At 45.4% G+C, this 20,793-nt stretch overlaps 1 protein-coding gene across 1 annotated transcript in view; it reads right to left on the bottom strand.

Annotated features, from left to right (window-relative positions):
- Nucleotides 1-20,793, bottom strand: part of LOC103553433 (putative EP400-like protein) — a 35,048-nt gene that overhangs the window by 8,740 nt on the left and 5,515 nt on the right. Inside the window, exons 3-7 of the mRNA XM_070629381.1 lie at nucleotides 18,753-20,081; nucleotides 15,136-15,246; nucleotides 7,029-7,214; nucleotides 4,958-5,477; nucleotides 493-580 (exon numbers count right to left, since the gene is read on the bottom strand). Coding sequence (XP_070485482.1) covers nucleotides 5,457-5,477; nucleotides 7,029-7,214; nucleotides 15,136-15,246; nucleotides 18,753-20,081 — 1,647 coding nt within the window. The 3' untranslated portion in view covers nucleotides 493-580; nucleotides 4,958-5,456. The remainder of the gene's footprint in view (nucleotides 1-492; nucleotides 581-4,957; nucleotides 5,478-7,028; nucleotides 7,215-15,135; nucleotides 15,247-18,752; nucleotides 20,082-20,793) is intronic.

Below are 20,793 nucleotides of genomic sequence, written 5' to 3'. Positions count from 1 at the left end.
AGTAAATTTCTCAGTACAAACATAAAAGAAGTATTTTGTTAACAACCTCCCAGAGCTTGTAGTCACGATTAATAGTAATTAAATAGATGATGTTTTTCCCATTCCCAGGAATATGGTGGAGCATTTCGGATTCCTTCTAACATGGCTTTATTTAAAGAAGGCCATCTTCAATTTTCATGGTAGGTTCAGTTTAACTCAATCCAGTTCTTCAAGTAATTACTGAAATTCCAAGCACCAGGCCACGTCTCAGGCTAATTCTAAGAATTTTGTGTCTTCTATTTAAAAGAACCAGTAACAAAATTTCAAACTAAAACTATTGGTTAGGTGCTGTGACATGTTACCCATTTCACTGCACTTTTCTCCGACACTCTGAACCTGCCGTCTCTGTGACGGAGGCTTCGTCAGGAGAGAACCTCGCTTCATGACGGGGAGCAGGGCTCCGACAGACTCGACACGAAATGAAAACGAAAAGTCAGACGAGAGACCACTGACCTTCCCGCGCCCAGGGGGACAGCTCGCCTGATCATTTCTGTTCCTTCTTCCATTTCTGCTTCTTCAATTGTTTCCTCTTCATCTTCCACTGAAATCAAAATTATGTCCAACAGACACAATTAAACCCCCGCTTAACAGCGATTTTTCTTAATAATCCTCACATAGGGTGTTCTGAGAGTCAGAAGCAGGATCGAGGAGGACACTTCACAGGGAGGAAAGAGAGAGCTCCATGGGGCTGGAAGTCCACACGCAACACATTCCCGGAAGCACTGCTTTCAGGTGGTTATTCTTTACTTTAAAAAGAAAGTCATATTTTCAGATTATATGCTTCTATCCTAAGGTTGAAAGTCTGGGCAAGAATTTGAAACGGTTGTTATCAGGAAAGATTGACACCTGCTCCTTGGAAGCAGATTTCAAATGCATTAAAATGAACTAATTGAAACAAGTTATTTTTCAGAAAACAAAATTATTTCATTTTTTGTTTTAAAAAAAAAGATTTTTTAATGAACTAGAAGCACTTTCTCTCACCTACATCAAGAAACAACAAGTTATCAATGCAATTTAACAGGAAACGAAGATTCTGAAAAGCATCTCTGCACCCCAGTCACCGTCAGCGATATTCCACCAGATCGCTCGGTCTCTCCTCGGGAAGGCCATTCAGCGCTGACCCTCCGTCCTCATCGCAGCGTCATCACACCCACTCTGTCTGCGGGACAGCGGTCGACGCCCCGCAGGCTCTCCACCCTCGGCCTGCTCCTGCACATCACTGCAGATCAATGTCCTGGAATGGTGATTTCACCCCAGCTGCTCAAGAAGAAGAGTTGTAATTTCCAACTGTGCCAGCCCCGCAGTTTGCTTCCTTCTTTGAAGCCCCAGATACAACTATCAGTAATAGAAATCCAAAAATAATCTAGGATTTTTCTCCAAACTGAGCATGTGAGCCAATACACATAATGAAAAGAAACGATTCCATTTTCATTTTAGGTAAACACTCGACAAACTATTTACTAAATTTTTACTTAGTAATGTATTTACTAAGCAGCTACACAACTTACATGTTGGTTATTTAAAATGAAGAAGGGCTCCTGAGAGGTCACCTCTGTTTAACACATCGACCCTAGAGACTAGACAAGAAATTTAAGAAATCACAAGACTGAGGAACAACAGGGGAAAACAACGAGGAGCCTTGGGATGGGGCTGTGTGGGGCCGGGGCGGGGAGGGGATAAATGTCGTGGCTGCAGCTGGGGAAGGGCAGCCGGCACGACCGTGGAAGGAGAGGAAGCCCCGCCTGCTCCTCCTCGACGTGGCCCTGGAACAATGAAGGCTGGGCTCCTCGCTGCAGGCCGCTGGCCGGGGCCTCAGACACAAGTGCACATGCTCTGGGAGCAAAGTCAGGGCAGTGCCAGAGGCCTGCACACCATTCTTCAGGACGTCTGCCACAAAGAGACGCAGAATGGAAAGAATTTCTGGAGGATACACTAACGTAACTGGAGGAGCAAATCCAGGAGATTCTCTAAGTATAAGAATTGAGAGCGATTAAATACTTCGGGGAAAAATAGGAGAGAAAGCACAAGCATATCTGTAACAATCGACACTTAAAATTCGAGATATTAATATAATCTATGTATCAATGTAATTCATCTTATCAACAAACTAAAGTTGAAAAACCAGGCGATCCTCTCAACAGATGCAGAAAAAGCATCTGACCAAAAACATCCATTCATGGTAAATGCCCTGTGAATAAGGATCCACAAACATCAAAAACATCAGGATCCAAACAACCGCTGTCCTTCAACTGGCGAGCGATAAACAGACTCTGAGGCGTCTGCGCGGTGGAACGCCACTGATCAAGAAGAAGAGACGAACACTGCAACGGGGACGAGTCCCAAATACACTGAGCTGGACGAGCGAAGCCAGGCCCCCGGCCACCATCCCATCGACGTGTCATCCTGTGAGGACAAACACAAGGCCCAGAAAGTGCCCAGGGCCGCCAGAGGCTGTGGGAGCGAGGAGGCTGCCGACAGAGTACTGAGGGAGCTGTAGGGTGGTGGACCTGCTCCTCCCTGGACGTGGTGATGGCGATATGGTGGTATGTATGGTCAAAACTCACAGCACCGTACACTAAATTGCGTGCACTTTACTGTTTGTAAATTGTACCTCAATAAATCTGACTTTATTTAAAAAAAACAACAACAACACATCATTTGCAATAGCATCAAAGAATATGAAGTCTCTAGGGAATAGCCCTAACAAAAGATGTGCCAAACTTCCATGGGTAAAATTTTAAAAAGTTATCAAGAGACGTTAAAAAGATGTAAATAAATGTTTAGCCACACCACGGTCAGAAACAGAAACATTTTTATGATGAAGCTGTCAATTCTCCCCAAACCTATCCAAGAGTTCATTGCAATTTCCATCAAAATCCCACCAGGAGTTTTCATGGAATTTCATGCGGGAATGGATTGTAAAATACATACATATAAGAATAAAGGGTCAAGCACCAAGGGCCAAGCCCTCTGAGGAAGAACAGCACGGAGGGGCCTGCCCTCCTGGATACCGAGACTTCTCATGAGGCTAAATGTCATGGCGACGTGGAACTGGCACAAGGAGAGACGGCAACCCCAGCAGCTGACCCCTCCACACACAGAACCTGGACACTCTTTGGAGGAGTCATGGCCGGTCAGCGAGCAAAGGAGAAAGTATTCCACAAAGGCAGCTAGAAAACATACAGACACTCTTTGGAAAAACAAGAGGCTCTAATGAAACTGCGGGAGAGAAAGGCGCCGGGGAAGAGGGTGCCGGGACCCGGAAGGTGGCTGCCTCAGGAGGGCAGTGGGGCAGGAAGACAGAGGCCCGTGCCGCGTGGGTCCTGGCTCCTGTCGTCATGCTCGCTGGTGGATTCACAGGAGACAATTACGTCACAGAAACAAAGAGATGAAGGAAAGAGGGCCTGGCACAGACCAAGGTGAGAGGGTGCCATGAAGCAAGATGGTAACCAATCCAATACCAGGCACGCGAGACGCAACTAGAAAAAAAGAAAAGGGACGTCCTAATTTTTATTTTCTGACATGAGATTAATCATCATACTGCTTTGATGAACAGAATATAGTCTACTTCCAAACAGTAAGATTACTGCATTTTAACTAAAATTATATTTCACATAATATCATATTTTGTCTGAAAATTTTACCCACTAATTGGCAAGAAAAAAATAACACTTTTCTTTCACTGCCACTTAACATATGATACTTAACACTTGAACTGAACCTTAGACATTCCTTATCTTTACTTAAGGAGTCTGGGAAGAATGCACTGGACACTCGACAGGTGAACAAACAAAACAAACATCTCTGAGAGCAGACATCTCTGAACATGACCGCCCCCCTTCGTCCCTGACAGGTGTGCTCGCTTTCCTCTTCTTTCCTGAAGGGAAGTCTTAGTTCAAAATGGGAAACCAAGTATTATCACTAAGAAGAAAGCATGAAATACTCTTGACAGGTAAAAAGAATATACATTTTCAAATTCGGAAAACCCATTACAGCACCTAACTTTTCCCGTAAATGAAGAAAACATCAAGTCCACTAAACTTGCTAATACTCCTGGGAAGACACATGAGAAACGAGTGGCAGCAGTGGCCTGGGGAGGGCATATAGAAGGAAGAGAACCACGTGAGTGCACTACCTATCCAAAACCAATTCAAAAATATTATATGAGAAAAAAGAATCTTCACCCGCTCCTCAACGTGGAGCCCCCAGGAAAGCCCCCGCAGGAGGTTTCTCATCCCCAGTCACAGCTAGAGGACACGCCCACATTTGAAAGCCACTGTTCAGATACCAATAAACGTAAACAACATGGCTTATTTATAGTGTAGGTACACAATCCCTTATCCAAAATCCTCAGGGTCACATAGGGTTTGGAATTCTATTTCAGATTTTAGTAAGGTAATAAAATCATCATGGTTAAAATATTCATAAGACCCCCAGCGGAGCCTGGAAGCACCTCCAGCCAATACCCAAACACACACTGAGCAGGATGAGTGAACCAGCCCGTCTCCGCCAGGTTTTGCTGCGGGAGTCCATGCTGCACTGGGGAAAACAGTTCCGTTTTTAGAGCTTTGGGGATTTTTGAATTGTAGATATGGTGTGAACCAATATGATGCCCTTACACTGATCAGACCTGCCACAGGCTACACACCTCATCGTCACTGGCTGGCACAAATTCTAGGATGGACAAACCAAGAGTATGGCCACACAGGGTGTTTTGATTTTAAGTAATCCTAGGAAAATCTATTTTTAAAATCGACTCTTTCCAGGTGGTTCCAGAGATCATAGCTGGATATGCCCTCTGGAGGGCAGACCAGAGGACTAAGTGATTGGGGTTGTCCCACAAAGGATGATATTGCTTTGAAACCTCTGTCACTGAAAGCAGAGACTACAATTGTAACATCATAATTAAAACACTTACCACAACACTCCTGTTTTCAAGTTGAGCGCTCCCTTCAAACACCCTGGAGTCCTCTTCTACAAAGTATAGCTCATAATGTTGACAAGGCTTCCATCTCATGAGCCGCAGCCCAGGCATGCAGACGGATTCTAACAGCTCACCTTGAAAGTGTGTTGCCACTGATAACATAAAAACCACAGAATGCTTTTCTGAACAAGTACACAATATCTCAATCAGTTACCTCTTTTTGGATGTTTATTCAAACAGTGCCTTCTTTTGTTTCTCTTGAAATTCAATTTGCAGTTTAATTTATACTACCTAAAAGAAGAAAACCATGAATTAAAACATAAAATCATTAGTTTCCAAGTTAAAATTTGAGAGAAAATGGCAGAGGAAAACAGTGTTTACCTGTTCAATATTAGACCAGAAATATTCCATTTCTCTGGCAATCGAGGCAGCAGCTCACCTCAACTTGTTCTGTTCTTCCTTCTCGGCTCTCACTTCATGGCGCCTCCTCTCTTCATGGTACTGAGCCATAGTCCTGACCATCGGAAATTATCATCACATCAACAGTGAGGGTCTCTAAACACACAGGGAATATGGAGACTTCTTTTTTACTAGATACACATATTTAGCAGGGCAGAATTCCAAAGAGAGTCCACTCTTTCCAATTTTAGTATTCATTTCTTCTACTGCTCATGGACAATTCTAATGATAATCAATATTAAAAAGTGAGGTGGATATTCTCCTAGAAAAAAATATCCCTTTATTATCAGCTGAAGACTTTTATGTTAGTGACCAACAAAGTCAAGATGAAGTATGAACTACCATCGTCACAGAGCCTTCTACTCAACAATCATTCAAAGATTAATCCTTCTCAAGTCAGATCAGCTGAAACGCCCATTGGTATGAAAGAGTCCACGAGTAGAAAAGCTCGACGAGCTGTCAGGCCGTAAGAGAAGACACGCTGGGAAGGCTTCTCCCGCTGGTGAAGGCCCGAGTCCCTTCCTCTCTCGGTTGTGGGTCGCATCTACTCCTGGGCCTCACCAGACACACCCTGGTGGGGGGGGGGGGGTGGTTCTCAGTCTCTCCCCAGCCCCGCCTGCTTCCCAAGTCCACCTGCATTTATGGCGACCTCCCGGTCATTCCCTACCTGCTGGCAATGCGCTCGTCAGATAAAGAAGCTGTCAGCCTTTCAAGCTACGACTACATAGCACTGAGCCCCTCTTACTCAACCTACCCCAAGGAAACCCTCCCCAAAGGCCCACCCTCCAGTCCCACTGTCTCTGAGGAGCGCCCCACTCCTGCAGCTGTGCCGCCGCTCACCGTCACTGGGGCTTCCTGGAAGGCCGGTCTCTGACACTCCGGTCTCGGCGCACCTCAGCCCAGCTCCTCACGAAGCTCTCGCCCTGCACTGTCACCTTCTGGTCTGCCTGTGCTCAGGGGCCCCCGGGAGATACCACACACAGTCTGCATTCCTGTCCCGGCCATCCCAGGTCCCCCACGTCCTGACCCGGTCCGTCTGTCTAGCCTCACCTGCACGTGCCCCGTGACCCTACCAAAATGAGTCCCTTTATATTCCCCAAACACACTCTGTGGGCTTTGGGGAAACAAGTCTTCCTCTATATCATATGGAATGTTCTGCTATTTCTCGTCCCAGAAGTTCTTTAAACCCCTGGTCAAAAGTCATCCTTGTAGCCTCGCAGGCAGAGGCGATCTTTGCTCCTCTGGTCTCCCACACTCTCTATCTCTACCCCTTCTGTGGCCTCTGTCTGTGTGCAGCGTGTGTCCTGGTCTCCGGTTTACAGACACCCTGTCTTCCGAGAGACACTGTGAGAGGCAAGGACGGGGCTCCCCCGCGTTGGTCCTTAACACCTCTAGACACAGCCTCACGCCACGCAGGCACCCACTGGATGCTATAAAGTAAATGAAAGGGTATAAACTATAGAGTCAGGGAAAGTCTTAGAGTTAGTAAGGAAAAAATCAACATTAAATAAGCAATATTTAATTTAGAAATCTATTACCTAATACAATGACTTCTTGAGTTCTCTTAAATACTAGAATTTCCACGAAGTTTACTGTTCAAACCTACCTTCTTGGCAGCGGCCACCTTCCACCTCCTCTCCTGGGCGAAGTCGGTGGCCATCCACTGCACTTCCCCCAGCAGATGGTCCCAGTGCGATCTGGGGCGCGGCGCCTCCTGCAGTTTTGGCAGCTGCCTCACTGACCACAGGCCTGTTTTCCTCGACTCTGCTATTTGCTGATGGATCTGGTTTTCCTGAAAGGCAGGAGCAGGACCATCTGCACCAGATGGAGTCACAGATCAGATTACGGTCCAATCCTTGCATCACTTGTTTAGACTAGGAGACTGAGCAAGAACCCGTGAGTGGCCTTTCACTTCCCTAAAGCCGTCACCATGAGATTCCCCCTTGCGGCTCTGCTGTAGTCTGTCAGCGCCGCCTGCAAAGAACCGGGGTCCATGCCTCTCGGTGCACCTCTGGTGACACTGCCACACTGATGTTCCACCCTCACGGGATTACAACTTAACGGAGGAAGTTACTATTGTCTCTTTCTTACAGAGAAGAAAACAGCAGCACAGAGAAAAGCTGTAACTTATCCAGTATCTCATCACTAATTAGTAAAAAGTTTCAGAAAATATTTAGCTATCCTGACTCCTAACCCAGTACACGTTATGTCAAAACCTGCTGTCTAGTATTGATAACTAAATACAATTATTTTTAACCTGTTTTGACTTCAGAATAGAATCCATTTCCAATTCTTTCCAACTATTCTTAGAATTACAGTAAAATCAGATGTACTCTAATATTCAACACAAAATAGGGCCAAGATGGAACTAGCCCATTATAGCCTACCTTTCCCACCAATTACAACTAAAAACTTTGGTTAAACCAGAAGAAGCAAACACTCTGAAAAGTAAACAAAAGCAAGAGGATTGTGGAGATTTAAAACTTAGAGAAGCAAACCACGTAAAGGTGAGTTTCCAGGTTTTCTTTCCCACTTTCTCTCATGGCTTTGCCCCAAGGGGGGGAACCCTAGGCGTGGAGCTGGGCAGCGCCGTGTGCACACAGCTAAAACGGGGACCCCCATTTAGAGCTCATCGGTCAGAAGTACTGGGGCCAACCTGAGACTTGCGATTGGCGTCTGAAATGTGGCAGTCTTGTGGGACTGAGCCCTTAAACCATGGGGTCTGACACTGCCTCCAGGCAGATAGTGTGAAATTGAATTGAATTGTAGGACACCTAGCTGGTGTCAGAGAACTGATCAGTGTGAGAAAACGCCACATATTTGGTGGCCAGAAGTGAAGTGTGAGAGTAAAGGAAAACAGTGAGTTTTATCCTCAACATTACGCATAATAATCAAAGGTCAGCTCACAAGAAGACGTAACAGTCCTGAAGGTGTATGGACTGAATAACAGAGCGATAACACACATCAAGCAAAAACCAAGAGACCTGAAAGGAGAGACAGACAAGTCCGCGACTGTAGCTGGAGACGACCACGTTCCTCTCACTGCTCAACAGAAGAGGCGGAGAGAGAATCGGACAACACACAGGACCCCACAGCACGATCGCCCACTAGGCCTGCTTGGTGTTTAAAGAATGCCCCACCCAACAACAGCAGAACACACAGGCGTCTGAAGGACACATCGGACACTCACTAAGACAGACCGCAGTGCACGCCATAAAATAAACTTAAGCCAATTTTTAAAAATCGAAATCATACAAAGTATGTCTTGGTCATAATTAAAGATGTCTAGAAAACCTCAAATATTGGAAAATAAAACATTTAAAGCATGCAAAACTTTTGGTAACGATTAACATATTACACACATTTTATATCTATACAAAAAATGATAAAAGAGATCACATCTACAATATCATTGTAAATGTAGGACAAGGTTATACTTCAACACCTTCAAGAAATACACAAAGCTTCTTAGAATGTAAGATCTCAGATTATTCTACCAAATATATTTTTTCTTAGATTGAAATGCTAATGAAAGAAACTTCTGTTCACAGTATCCCACCGAGCTAATAAATATAAAGTTATAGCCACATATGTAATAGTGGCGCTGCAACGTTTCTTCAGAAGTATTATAAAATCTTTTCTTTTAGATTCGTTTAGAATATTATAAAAGTTGTGTGCAGACATTTCCAAATTTTAAAAATATATAAAAGGGCACATAAATTTATCCAGATAGTCCAGTAAGATTTAAACTTTGTTTAGCATAGAATTCCTTGAAAACACACAAACATATTTACACAGCCAGCTCCCTTAGCTGACAAAGGAAAATCAGGCTATTATACACACCAGAAAACTGGATGGTAGGTGTTATTCAGGGTCACACCCTGACTGAGGTGATGTTTAGGGTCACACCTTGACTAGAGTGATAGGGTCAGATCCTGACTGAGGTGCTATTCAGGTCCACATTCTGACTAGAGTGATATCGTGCTTCCTACCCCGACTGAGGTGATTTTTAGGTTCACACTTTGACCGACGTGAATTTTAGGGTCAGATCCTGACTACCGATATTTAGGTTCTGAGTCTGATGGGAGTGATATTTAGATCCACACCCTAGCTGGGTGGCATCAGGGTCACACCCTGACTGGAGTGACTTTTAGGATCAATATCCTGACTGGGGTGAATTCAGGGTCAGATCCTGACTGAGGCAATATTTAGGCTCAGAATCTGCTAGGGGTGATATTTAGATTCACTCCCTAACTGGGGTGATATTTAGGGTCACATTCTGACTGGAGTGACATTTAGGAGATTTATGTTCACACTGTTTAATGTTTAGGTTCACACTGTGATTGGGGTGACTTTTAGGTTCACACCTAGATCAAAGTGATAGGGTCAGATCACGACAAGGTGATATTTAGGTTTATAGTCTGCTAGGAGTGATATTTAAGGTCACATGCTGACTGTGGTAATATTTAGGGTCACACCCTGACTGAAGTGATTTTTAGGGCTGACAGCCTGACTGATGTGATATTCAGGGTCTGATTCTAACTGAGGTGATTTTTAGGTTTATACCTGAACTCGCGTGACATTTTGGGCCACTACCTGCCTGGAGTGATCTTTAGGTTAGGGTGCTGGACACCCTAACTAGAGTGAAATTTAGAGTCACACCATGATTGAGGTGATTTTTAGGTTCACACCTTGACTGAGGTGGTATTTAGGATCATATCCTGACTGAGGCATATTTAGGTTTAGAATCTGATGGGAGCAATACCTAGGTTCTATCCTAACTGAGGTGATATTCCAGGTCACAGTGTGGCTGGGATCTTACTAGAATCACACCCTGACAGCAGTGATTTTTAGGGTCAACATCCTGACTGGGGTGACATTTAGGATCACACCCTGACTATGATTATATTTAGTGTCACACTCTGAGGAGGTGATATTTTGAGTCCCACTTTGGAGTGATATTCAGGTTCACATTCTGACTGGAGGGATAGTTAGGTTCACAACCTGACTGAGGTGATTTTTAGATTCACATTTTGAGTGAGGTGATATTCAGAGTCAGATCCTAACTAGGCAATATTTTTGTTTAGAATCTAATGGAAGTGATATTTAGGTTCACACCCTAACTGTGGAAAGATTTAGGGGCGCACTCTGAATGGAGGTCTTTTCATGGTCACATCTTGAGAGGGGTGATACTTAGGGTCACACCCCGACTAGATGATATTTAGAGTCCCACCTTGAATAGAGTGATATTTAGGTTCCAAAATAACTGGGGTGATATTTAGGGTCACACTCTGATGGGATATTTAGGTTCACGTGCTGACGGAGGTGATTTTTAGGGTTAACAGCCTGACTGAGGTAATTTTAGGTTCACATCCTGACAAGAGTCATATTTAGGTTCAGATCTTGACTGGAGAGATATTTAGATTAACACCCTACTAGGGGTATTATTTAGGGTCACCCCCTGACTAGGTGATATTTAGAGTCCCACCTTGACTGGAGTCATATTTAGGTCATATCCTGACTGAGGTGATTTTTAGAGTCAAACCTTGACCAAAGTGATATTTAGAGTCAGATCCTGGCTGAGGCAATATTTAGGTTTAGAATCTAAGGGGAGTGATATTTAGGTCCACATCCTAATTGGGGTGATATTTAGGGTCATACCCTGACTGAAGTGATATTTAGGGTTAACGGTCTGACCAAGGTGATATTTAGGGTGACTCCCTGCCTGGGATGATATCTAGGTTTACAGTGGTTCACACCCTAACTGGGGTGAAACATAGGGTCACATTCTCACTGGGGTGATACTTAGGGTCACACACTGACTAGGTGATATTTAGAGATCTACCCTGACTGGAATGATGTCTAGGTTCATACCCTGACTAACGTGATTCTTAGGTTCACACCTTAAAGCAGGTGATATTTAGAACCAGATACTGACTGAGTGATATTTAGGTTTAGATCCTGACTGGGGTGATATTTAGGGTCACATCCTCACTGGCATGATATTTAGGTTCAGTTCCTGACTGGAGTGATATTTAGGTCACACTCTGACTGAGGTGCTTTTTAGGTTCACACCTTGACTGAAATGCTATTTAGATTTATACCCTGACTGGGCGATATTTAGGGTCACACCCTGTTGAGGTTATATTTAGGGTCACACCCTGACTAGGGTGATATTTAGTTTTAAATCCTGGCTTTTCCTCCAACTATCCATCTGTCCTTGGATAAATCACTTAAAACTCTGTATTCAGCTTTTGATTTGTTCAGTAAGGGGATCACAAAGACAATCTTCCTTTTTTTTTTTTTTTTTTTTGCTTAGGAGGATTCATCCCAAGCTAATGTCTTTTGCCAATCTTCCTCTTTTTGCCTGAGGAAGATTTGTCCTGAGTCAACATGTGTGTCAGTCCTCCTCTATTTTGTATGTGGGTTGCCACCACAGCATGGCTGCCTACAAGTGGTGTAGGTCCGTGCCCAGGAACTGAACCCAGGCCAATGTACTTAACCACTAGGCCAAGGGGTCGGCCCCAAGACAATCTTAATTTTTAACATTATTTTAAAAATTCAAATATTCTAACCACCTAATTTTTATTTTCTGATTAAACCTACTAGGTGACTCCACTCTGTCTTTGAACTTGTGAAACTGCCTCAGGGCCCTGTATTTCCATGCGACACCTGGGGTTGCCCATTCATTTTAACATTGTGTCTGTGCCTGCTGCATTTTTATAGAGTTTCCCTTAAAGACTGAGTTAATCTTTATTACCTATACCCCAATCATCTAGCTGCTTCCCACCTAAAGCACACTGAATAAGTACTCCAAGTTAGTGATCAACCTTTTTCTAACCAACCAGATTCAACTCGACAATTAGTACTTATTCTTTGGGTAGGGTGGTGTTGAAGAAATAAACCTCAAAGGTAAAACTAACACCGTCTCTTCCGGCCAAGCACCAGAAGACCATCCCAAGCGCCTGAAGCCTCTGTGCCCCCTCCCGTCTCACCCCTGCTCCCAGGCCTAAACATGACAATGCATGCAGCAGGGCCAGGCACCGAGCAGAAATAAAGAATGACAAGAGGGGCTGGCCCCGTGGCCAAGTGGTTAAGTTCGCGCGCTCCACTGCAGGCGGCCCAGTGTTTCGTTGGTTTGAATCCCAGGCGTGGACATGGCACTGCTCGTCAAACCACGCTGAGGCAGCGTCCCACATGCCACAACTAGAAGGACCCACAACGAAGAATATACAACTATGTACCGGGGGCTTTGGGGAGAAAAAGGAAAAAAATAAAATCTTTAAAAACAAAAAGAATGACAAGAAAAGGAGCAGGGAAGGGGCGGAGAGGCTGGCTAACAGAACGGGGGAGGGCTGGAGAGGGTGGGAAGAGAGAGATGAGAGACCATCACAAACACGAGTTGCAGGTCTCACTCCTGCCAACGGAAGCGCCTAGTGAGTATCCCGCACACTTGGGCACTTGGCTGAAAGCACTTTCACGCTTTACTCTGCGCCGTCCTGTGCTCCTTCTAATATTTTCTAACTCATGTTCCAAGAAGACTCAAGGGCAGAAACTTTGGAATGCTATTTCTTTTGTATCTGCTACAATGCAGATCACTAAAGAGGAGGTGACAAAATATTTATTAAGGTGAAAACCAGGGCTTCCTAAATGCTTCCACAGACAATAATCAATTTACAAAAATTAAAGAAAATTCACATTCCCCACGGCCACTGGGTTTGAGACTCACACTGAACTCAGTTTCAGTTGTTAAGAACACGGGTGTGAGAAGGGAGCTGAGCAGCCTGTGGTCCGTGTGTGGTCCCAGCACCCCCCAGGGCACAAATGGAGCGCGGCTTTCCCCCAAGACGGCCCCACCTCTGCTCACGAGAGGCCCCTGTCCTTCCGCCTCCTCCAGGAGGACCCTTCCTCTGGGCTTTACATGTGCTGCCAAGGCCACACCTGTCACTTTGAAGTAAAGCTGTGTCGTAAATGCTCCCTCCCTCACTAGTCAATTCTGTACCATCAATGGTGCTAGTTGATTGAATATTAAAACTGTGAACGTCTTCAGCTGTGTGTACATATATATTCAGTGCATATTTTTCTATAAAAGTATACAGCACACCCATTAGGATGATTGCTATGATAATTTAAAAAAAGAAAAGAAAATGTTGGTGAAGATGTGAAGAAATTGGAACCCTTGTACACTGCTGGTGGGAATATAAAATGGTACAGCAGCTACGGAAGGCAGTATGGCAACTAGTCAAGATACTAAACAGAGGGTTGTTGGATCCAGCAGTTCCACCTCTGGGGATAAACCCAAAAGAACTGGAAGCAGGGTCTGGAAGAGATACTTGCACACCCATGTTCACAGCAGTGTGATTCCCAAGAGCCGAAATGTGGAAGCAGCCCAAACGTCCATGACGGCCAAACGGATAAGCAAAGCGTGGTCTATCCACACAGTGGAATATGATACCAGGCCTTAGAACAGAGTGGGGGCCGGCCCAGTGGTGTAGTACTTCGGTTTGTGCACTCTGCTTTGGCCGCCCGTGGTTCACAGCTTGGACCCTGGGCGTGGACCTACACATTGCTCATCAAGCCACGCTGTGGTGGCATCCCACATATAAAATAGAGAAAGACGGGCACAGATGTTAGCTCAGGGACAATCTTCCTCACACACACAAAATAATAATAAATTAATTAACTAATGAACGAATTCATTTTTTAAAAGGACGGGCTGGCCCAGTGGTGTGCTGATTAAGTTCACACACTCCACTTTGGTGGCCCAGGGGTCACCGTTTTGGATCCTGGGCACGGGCCTGCACACCACTCATCAAGCCACGTGGGGGCGGCATCCCACACACAAAAAAACACAATAGAGGAAGATCAGCCACAGATGTTAGCTCAGGGCCAATCTTTCTCACCAAAAAAAAAAAATCCTGACACTGTATGAACCCACTTACGTGGGGACCTAGAGGAGTCAAATTCACAGAGGTGGAAAGTCGAATGGCAGGTGCCAGGGGCTGGGAGGGGGATATCGGGAGCTGTTGTTTAATGGAGACAGTTTCAGTTTGGGAAAGTTCTGGAGATGCATGGTGGTGATGGTTGCTCAACAACGTGAACGTACTTAATGCCACTGAACCGCATGCTTAAAAATGGCTAAGATGGTACCTTTTATGTTCTGTGTACTTTCTTCTCAGTTTACAGGAACATAGTAACAGCTGGGGTTTTCAGGTACTTCCTTGTATTCTGAAATCTAGAATCATTGTTCTTTGCTACTCATCCCCTAAAATATGTCTAAAGAACAAAATAAACTCACCCTAGCAAGGAAATAATTTAGAAAGTTTCATTCTTTTTTAAAAAGCAGACAAAGAAAGGGAGATGAGAGAGGAGAAAAATCTATCACAAAGAGGCCACAATCATACAAAAAGCATAAAAAAGCAAATGTATCAGAAAAGCAAATAAAACTGAAAAACATTCCAGCTGAAAAGTTGATAGATGTTAGCCAATAAACCAGAGACAAATACTTCCTAATTTCAACAACAGTAGGAAAAAAATAACATAATTCATGCATTAAAACTTTGAGACTTCATGAAGTCTTCTCAATATGTACTTTCAACTACAAAGGACAAGCTCTTAGAAAATATCTGGATTCTGCCAGAGAACACCAAATCCCCAAATCCGAGTGAGGAAAATCTGGGATGAAACAACATTTTAGAACCATCGAAAAGTACCTGAAATGGTTGCTGCTGGGATGAAAAAGCAGCAGAAACATTTGGAGGAAGCTGGGTTGCTATAGCAACAGGAGTACCAGTCTGCCCATCCTTTCCCGTCACAACCTTTACCTGAGAGAAAATATTTGAAGGGAAAGGAGGCAAAAGGGGAAATCATTTTTAAACGTTTCAAAGTGATCAATACCAGCATCTCACACTCAGACGGTGGGACCTCACTGCGAGGGGACATAACTGGGTTGCCACCATGTGATTCTAGGTGAACACAGTTGAACACATGGTTACTCGGCACCGTTAGAATAAAACTAGGACCTCAGCACTGAAAAGCTTTGTTTTCACTCCAGTTTAAGTCCATTTCAATAAGACACATTTAATTGTTGGCAGGTAACAAGTTAGGTGGGACAAATGTCTCCAGTGGACAGTCACAGGCCTGAGCCCAGCAGGGAGGGGACGCCAGTACTGCAGACGACTGGGGAGGACACATATGGGGGAGGAGAGAAGGCAAATGACACACACACACTCTGAAAATCTAGGGGCCAGCCCTGTGGTGGAGGAGTTCAGTTCAGCGTGCTCTGCTTTGGCGGCCTGGGTTCACAGGTTCAGATCCCAGGCATGGACCTAACCACTCGTCAGCCACGCTGTGGAGGCATCCCACATACAAAGTAGAAGAAGATTGGCAGAGATGTTAGGTCAGGGCAAATCTTCCTCAAGCATTAAAAAAAGAGGAAGATTGGCACAGATGTTAGCTCAGGGTTCATCTTCCTCAAGCAAAAAAAAGAGGAAGACTGGCAGCAGATGTTAGCTCAGGGTGAATTTTTCTGAGCAAAGAAAAAAAAAGAAGAAAAGAAAGAAAGAAAATGTACAATCTCTTAAAAACACATTTTGATCTGATAAAGCAGAACAGAAGGACAAGCTAACCTACATTTCCATGATAACGCACTTCTTAGAGTTAAGCAAATGAGAGTCTTTCAAGAGGAATATCTGCTCCTTGTCCAGAGCATTCAAATGAACAGATCCTTAAATTAAATTGACTCAAAGCTCACAAGGGGAGACACAAGAAAAGAAACTGGTCCATCCAGCTAAACACATCTACAAGTCAGATTGTCATCATACATAATAAAAACTGAACCTTAATATTTCTCAGTACCCTGGAAAAAATGAAGACTTTTAAAAAGTCAAATAAGATGGTAAATTTTATGTTCTGTATATTTTACCACAATTAAATTTAAAAAAAAATCAAGTTAACTCTGTGATCAAGCGAGCTTGAATGAAATGTACAAACATTTCCCATTCTTCCAGGAACCTGCAATGCTATTGCTAATCAAAATACCTAAAACAGCTGACCTTGGCTAAACGTCTTGGCCTTAGTAGGAAATCTAGTTCCGTTAGGAGGCAGTGAAGCCTTTAACCTTACACAGAAGAACCATACTGCGGAAGTGGGAGTGTCAGGCATTTCAGCGCACTGGGGCGTGGCCAGCGATGCCACGATGGGGAAGAGGAGACTGAGCTCTGAGGTCCTCTGACTAGTGTCCACGCTGAGGGGACGTGCTGAGGCCTCTGCCCGAAGTTTATTTGGAGGCCAAGTCACCCGAAGTTGAAGGAGATAAACTGTTAGTCGAGTTTGCTCCTTCTTGGAAGGTGAGAAGCCTCTCACACGTCTTCTCACACAACTTTAAAACACTGAAACGGAATGTTACGGAGTAGTTTACCTTACTGAAAAGGTTAAAAGGGACAGAGATGAACCATTCTCTTTTTTTTTTTTAAGATTTTTATTCTTTTCCTTTTTCTCCCCAAAGCTCCCTGGTACATAGTTGTATATTCTTCGTTGTGGGTCCTTCTAGTTGTGGCATGTGGGACGCTGCCTCAGCGTGGTTTGATGAGCAGTGCCATGTCCACGCCCGGGATTCGAACCAACGAAACACTGGGCTGCCTGCAGCGGAGCGTGCGAACTTAACCACTCGGCCACGGGGCCAGCCCCTGAACCATTCTCTTGATACTCACAGTTTCTGATACATTGACAACAAATATATCACTCAAAGGTGTCAAGGGGAAATCCTACTATATTGAGAAGCAAAATTAGAAAAACATACTGAAGAAAATAAAGCATTAACACCTCAATATGGGTTTACAGACTGACTTCTAGAGCACTCCTGAAAATCTCCTGAAAACTTGATTTAATGATTTTTAAAGTTTTTAAAAATATATATAAACATAACTGCTCAAAGGTTTGAAAAGCGTGTTTTGACTTGTACCACTCTCCAAGTAAATAACCCCGGGGCAGAGTTACTTAATTCCACTTAAATAATTTGGTTGAAATCGATACTTGCCAGCCCCCGAATATCTTACGGCTGGACGAAGTCGGCTAAGAGAGCTGGCGCTAGTGGGGCGGACTTAAAACACACAGGCACTTGGAATGGGAACAACATGACGTGGAGGCAATATGCACTGAGAAATCTGGATCTCAGTAAATGTGAGCAGAACCCAACATTCTCTTGTGAAACGACGGTCAAATATGGACTCCTGAGATGCTAGTCAGATTCTATAAGAACTTGTTTCTATTCTTCCAAAGTGACATTAATAGAAGAATTAACCCAACATTAGTCTGACCACCAAAGCTTTCAGAATGCTTATCTTCCACGCTTCTTGCTTCTCACATAATCGACTTTCTAAGCGGAACTTCACCTTCTCCCACAAGGTCTGGAGGACACAGCACTCCAGATGTCATTTAGTTCAGAATAGTCCATGATTTCCTTTAGGATATTCTCTTCCACCCAAGAATTCCTTAGAAGTTCCTTAGTTTCCAAACATAATACATTTTCTAAATAATTGATTTCTAATTTTATTCACTGTACACAGAGGATGGTCCAAATGGGGCTCTTAAAAATTCTATTGAGGTCTCCTTTGGGGTCAGTTTACAAAAAATGTCCACGTATCTTTTAAAAGAATTATTTCACTTTGTTGAGTGGAAGTTTTTACACACAGACACACATTTATATCTAAATATGTATACATACACATAGTCAAACAGGATAATTTATGTTGTTAATTTGTGTTGTTCACATGTTCTATATCCTTATAATTATTTTATTTCCTAGATTTATTATTTTCTGTGATATCCTAAAATCTCATCATTATAATTGTGGGTTTCAGAATTTCCCCCTTAAATTCCATCAGTTGTGCCTTACACATTTTGAGTCTAAGTTAGACCTGTAACTTAGAGACTCTAACACCAACATGTGCGTGTTCAGGATTCTCAGCTTCCGATCCTGGCCAGGCCTGCCGGCTGGCACTGCACAGGGGCCTGTGGGCGCCACCACTCCGAGCAGCGCAGCCTGGGCCAGCGATGGGAAGAACTGGAGGGACAGTTAGAGGGAAGGGCGAGTGGCCGGCACGCAAGTTCTAGCAGACTCAGCTACGTGCAGGGCCCCTGAACTACCCTCCATAAACAGGGGGGCCTCTGCACATCTCTAAGACAGCTATCCAGTCACTACAACAACGACTTGGTGTAAAAGACACCAAGAACACTCGCTTTAAGATGATGCTACTCTGAATTTCACTTGCGGTGGCAGAAGCCATGACATCCATTTCCATGACGAGTAATTAAACACGAGAATTTTTACCTCATCACTAATAACTTCAGACTGCTGCTCCTCCTCCTCTTCCTCAGGGTCCAAATCGTTCTGCCTAAGATAAGCTTGTAACGGGGCATAATGTTTCTTCTTAAAAGCTAAGAAATCCATCATGTTCCCTTGAAGGTGTTGCAAGAAAAACAGTTCGATCAAATACTCCTTGAAGGCCTCCTTCAGCGCCTCCATCTCTCTGTAGTGGTAGTCCAGGCACTGCTTCCTCATCTCAGCCAGCTCCTGGGAGGCCGGGGGGATCTCCTCCAACTTCTTGGGAGCCTTTCTCACCCCCGCACTCCCCGCAGACGTGAGAGGAAGGCTGGAGAGGCCCAGCGGCACTGTGGTCCTGGAAGGGCTGGTGGGGGGAGGTGGGGACGTCATCCCAAATGCTGAAGTCCCCCCAACCCCGACTCCGACCCCGGGAAGCAGAGGTCTGGTCAGCGGCGGCCCCTGCAGCACCTGCTGCTGCTGGATCAGCTGCCCCTGGATGATGCTGCTGATCTGGGGTGGCAAGCTGGCCGTGGTGATGTGGCTGGGGCTGGCCAGGGGCTGCAGGCCGGCCCCACCCGAGGCCGCAGGGCTCTGGGGTCCCAGGTGGTGGACGGTCCCCCCAGATTGCGCATGGGGCTGCGAGAGTCTCCGTTCTCTGACTGAGATGGGAGTCCCTGCATGCTGCAGCTGCACCTGGGCTCCCTGAGCCATCTGGGCGAGGCCCGGGCCCTCCTGAAACACAAAGTGCCCGCCACTGGACGGGCTCAAGCTGATCTGCCTCACCAGCACGCTGGCGTCCACAAAGCCCCCGGTGGGGCTGCTGCTGCAAAGGCCCAGGCCGGGGCCAGGGGCGCCCGCCCGCACGCTCTGCAGGCCCGGCCCCGGCCCAGGGCTGGGCTGGGTGGGGCTCTGAGTCTGCACCTGTTGGGACAGTGGCGAGGTAACCTGGATGTACGACGGAGATCCATGCTCAAACCGCCTCTGCTGGGCACTGAACTGAAAACCTGGAGAGGTGGGGCTGGGGAGCGGCAGAGGGGCGAGCGTGATCTGTGGGCTTCCTCCCACCACCGGTCCAACATTCTGAAGGGCGATGCTCACGTTCTGCCCAGCCACCGGACTCCTGTTCACCAGCTGCTGCACTTGGTAACCGGGTGACTGGGGTGCAGACGGGCTCGCCGACGGTGCGAAGGGTGTGGCGGGGGACTGGGGTGGATTTGGATGGGCCTGCTGTTCCTCTCCTTCGCTGCTGGCGAAGACCCTGGACCTCTGCAGCTGGTGCTGGACATTCTGAGGGCCGCTGCCATGGTGCATTGCTGCTTCTTTATGAAATAATTCCTAAAAAAAAATGCAGACAAGATAAAATTCAGTGAGGCAAATTTTATTTCTATTCGTCTTTCTAACTGCTGCTCACAGGCATTTAGAAAGTCTGACTATCCCACCACAAAGCATACCCTAATTACCCGCTTTACGACTAGGCAAGCCAGCTGCCATGGTTATTAACAATTAGGCACAAACTGATCAGGTAGAAAAATTCTTTACAGTGGAGCAATTTCAGATTAAAATAACTGCTTAGCAGGAGATGTTCAGTATTACGTTTTGACATCAAATTTTTCATGAACTAAAGAGTCTACTTAACTCAGTTCTACTGGCTGGTGGCTTCTGAGCTGATGGTCCAAGGACAGGGACAAGAAGGAGCACGAGGAGATGAAGGGCAGCGGGTCGCACTTGCTGAGGCCAGGCCTCTGTGCTCCGGGCAGGTCTAAAGGCTTTCCACCCCTCAGCTCACTGACTGCTCATGAGAAAGCCACGAGGCCAATTCCACCATCATCCCATTTTACACAGAGGGAACTGAGGCCACGAGAGGGGAACACTTGCCTGAGCTGAGAGACAGCAGCCATCTTCAGGTCCAGGTGCTCCAGCTGCAAGGCCACGCGCCCGCCACTGAGGCTGGCACCTGGATAAGTCCTACCGAGACTCGGCCTTGCCCTGAGCCTGGATTTGGATATTGTCAACCAATCTCAGTGCTCGAGCAGCAGAGCCCTGGATT

This window comes from Equus przewalskii, chromosome 7 (assembly GCF_037783145.1).
Source record: "Equus przewalskii isolate Varuska chromosome 7, EquPr2, whole genome shotgun sequence".
Classification (NCBI taxonomy): Eukaryota; Metazoa; Chordata; class Mammalia; order Perissodactyla; family Equidae; genus Equus; species Equus przewalskii.
The sequence above is the reverse complement of the archived record's forward strand: the minus strand, read 5'-3'. Positions and strand labels throughout refer to the sequence as shown.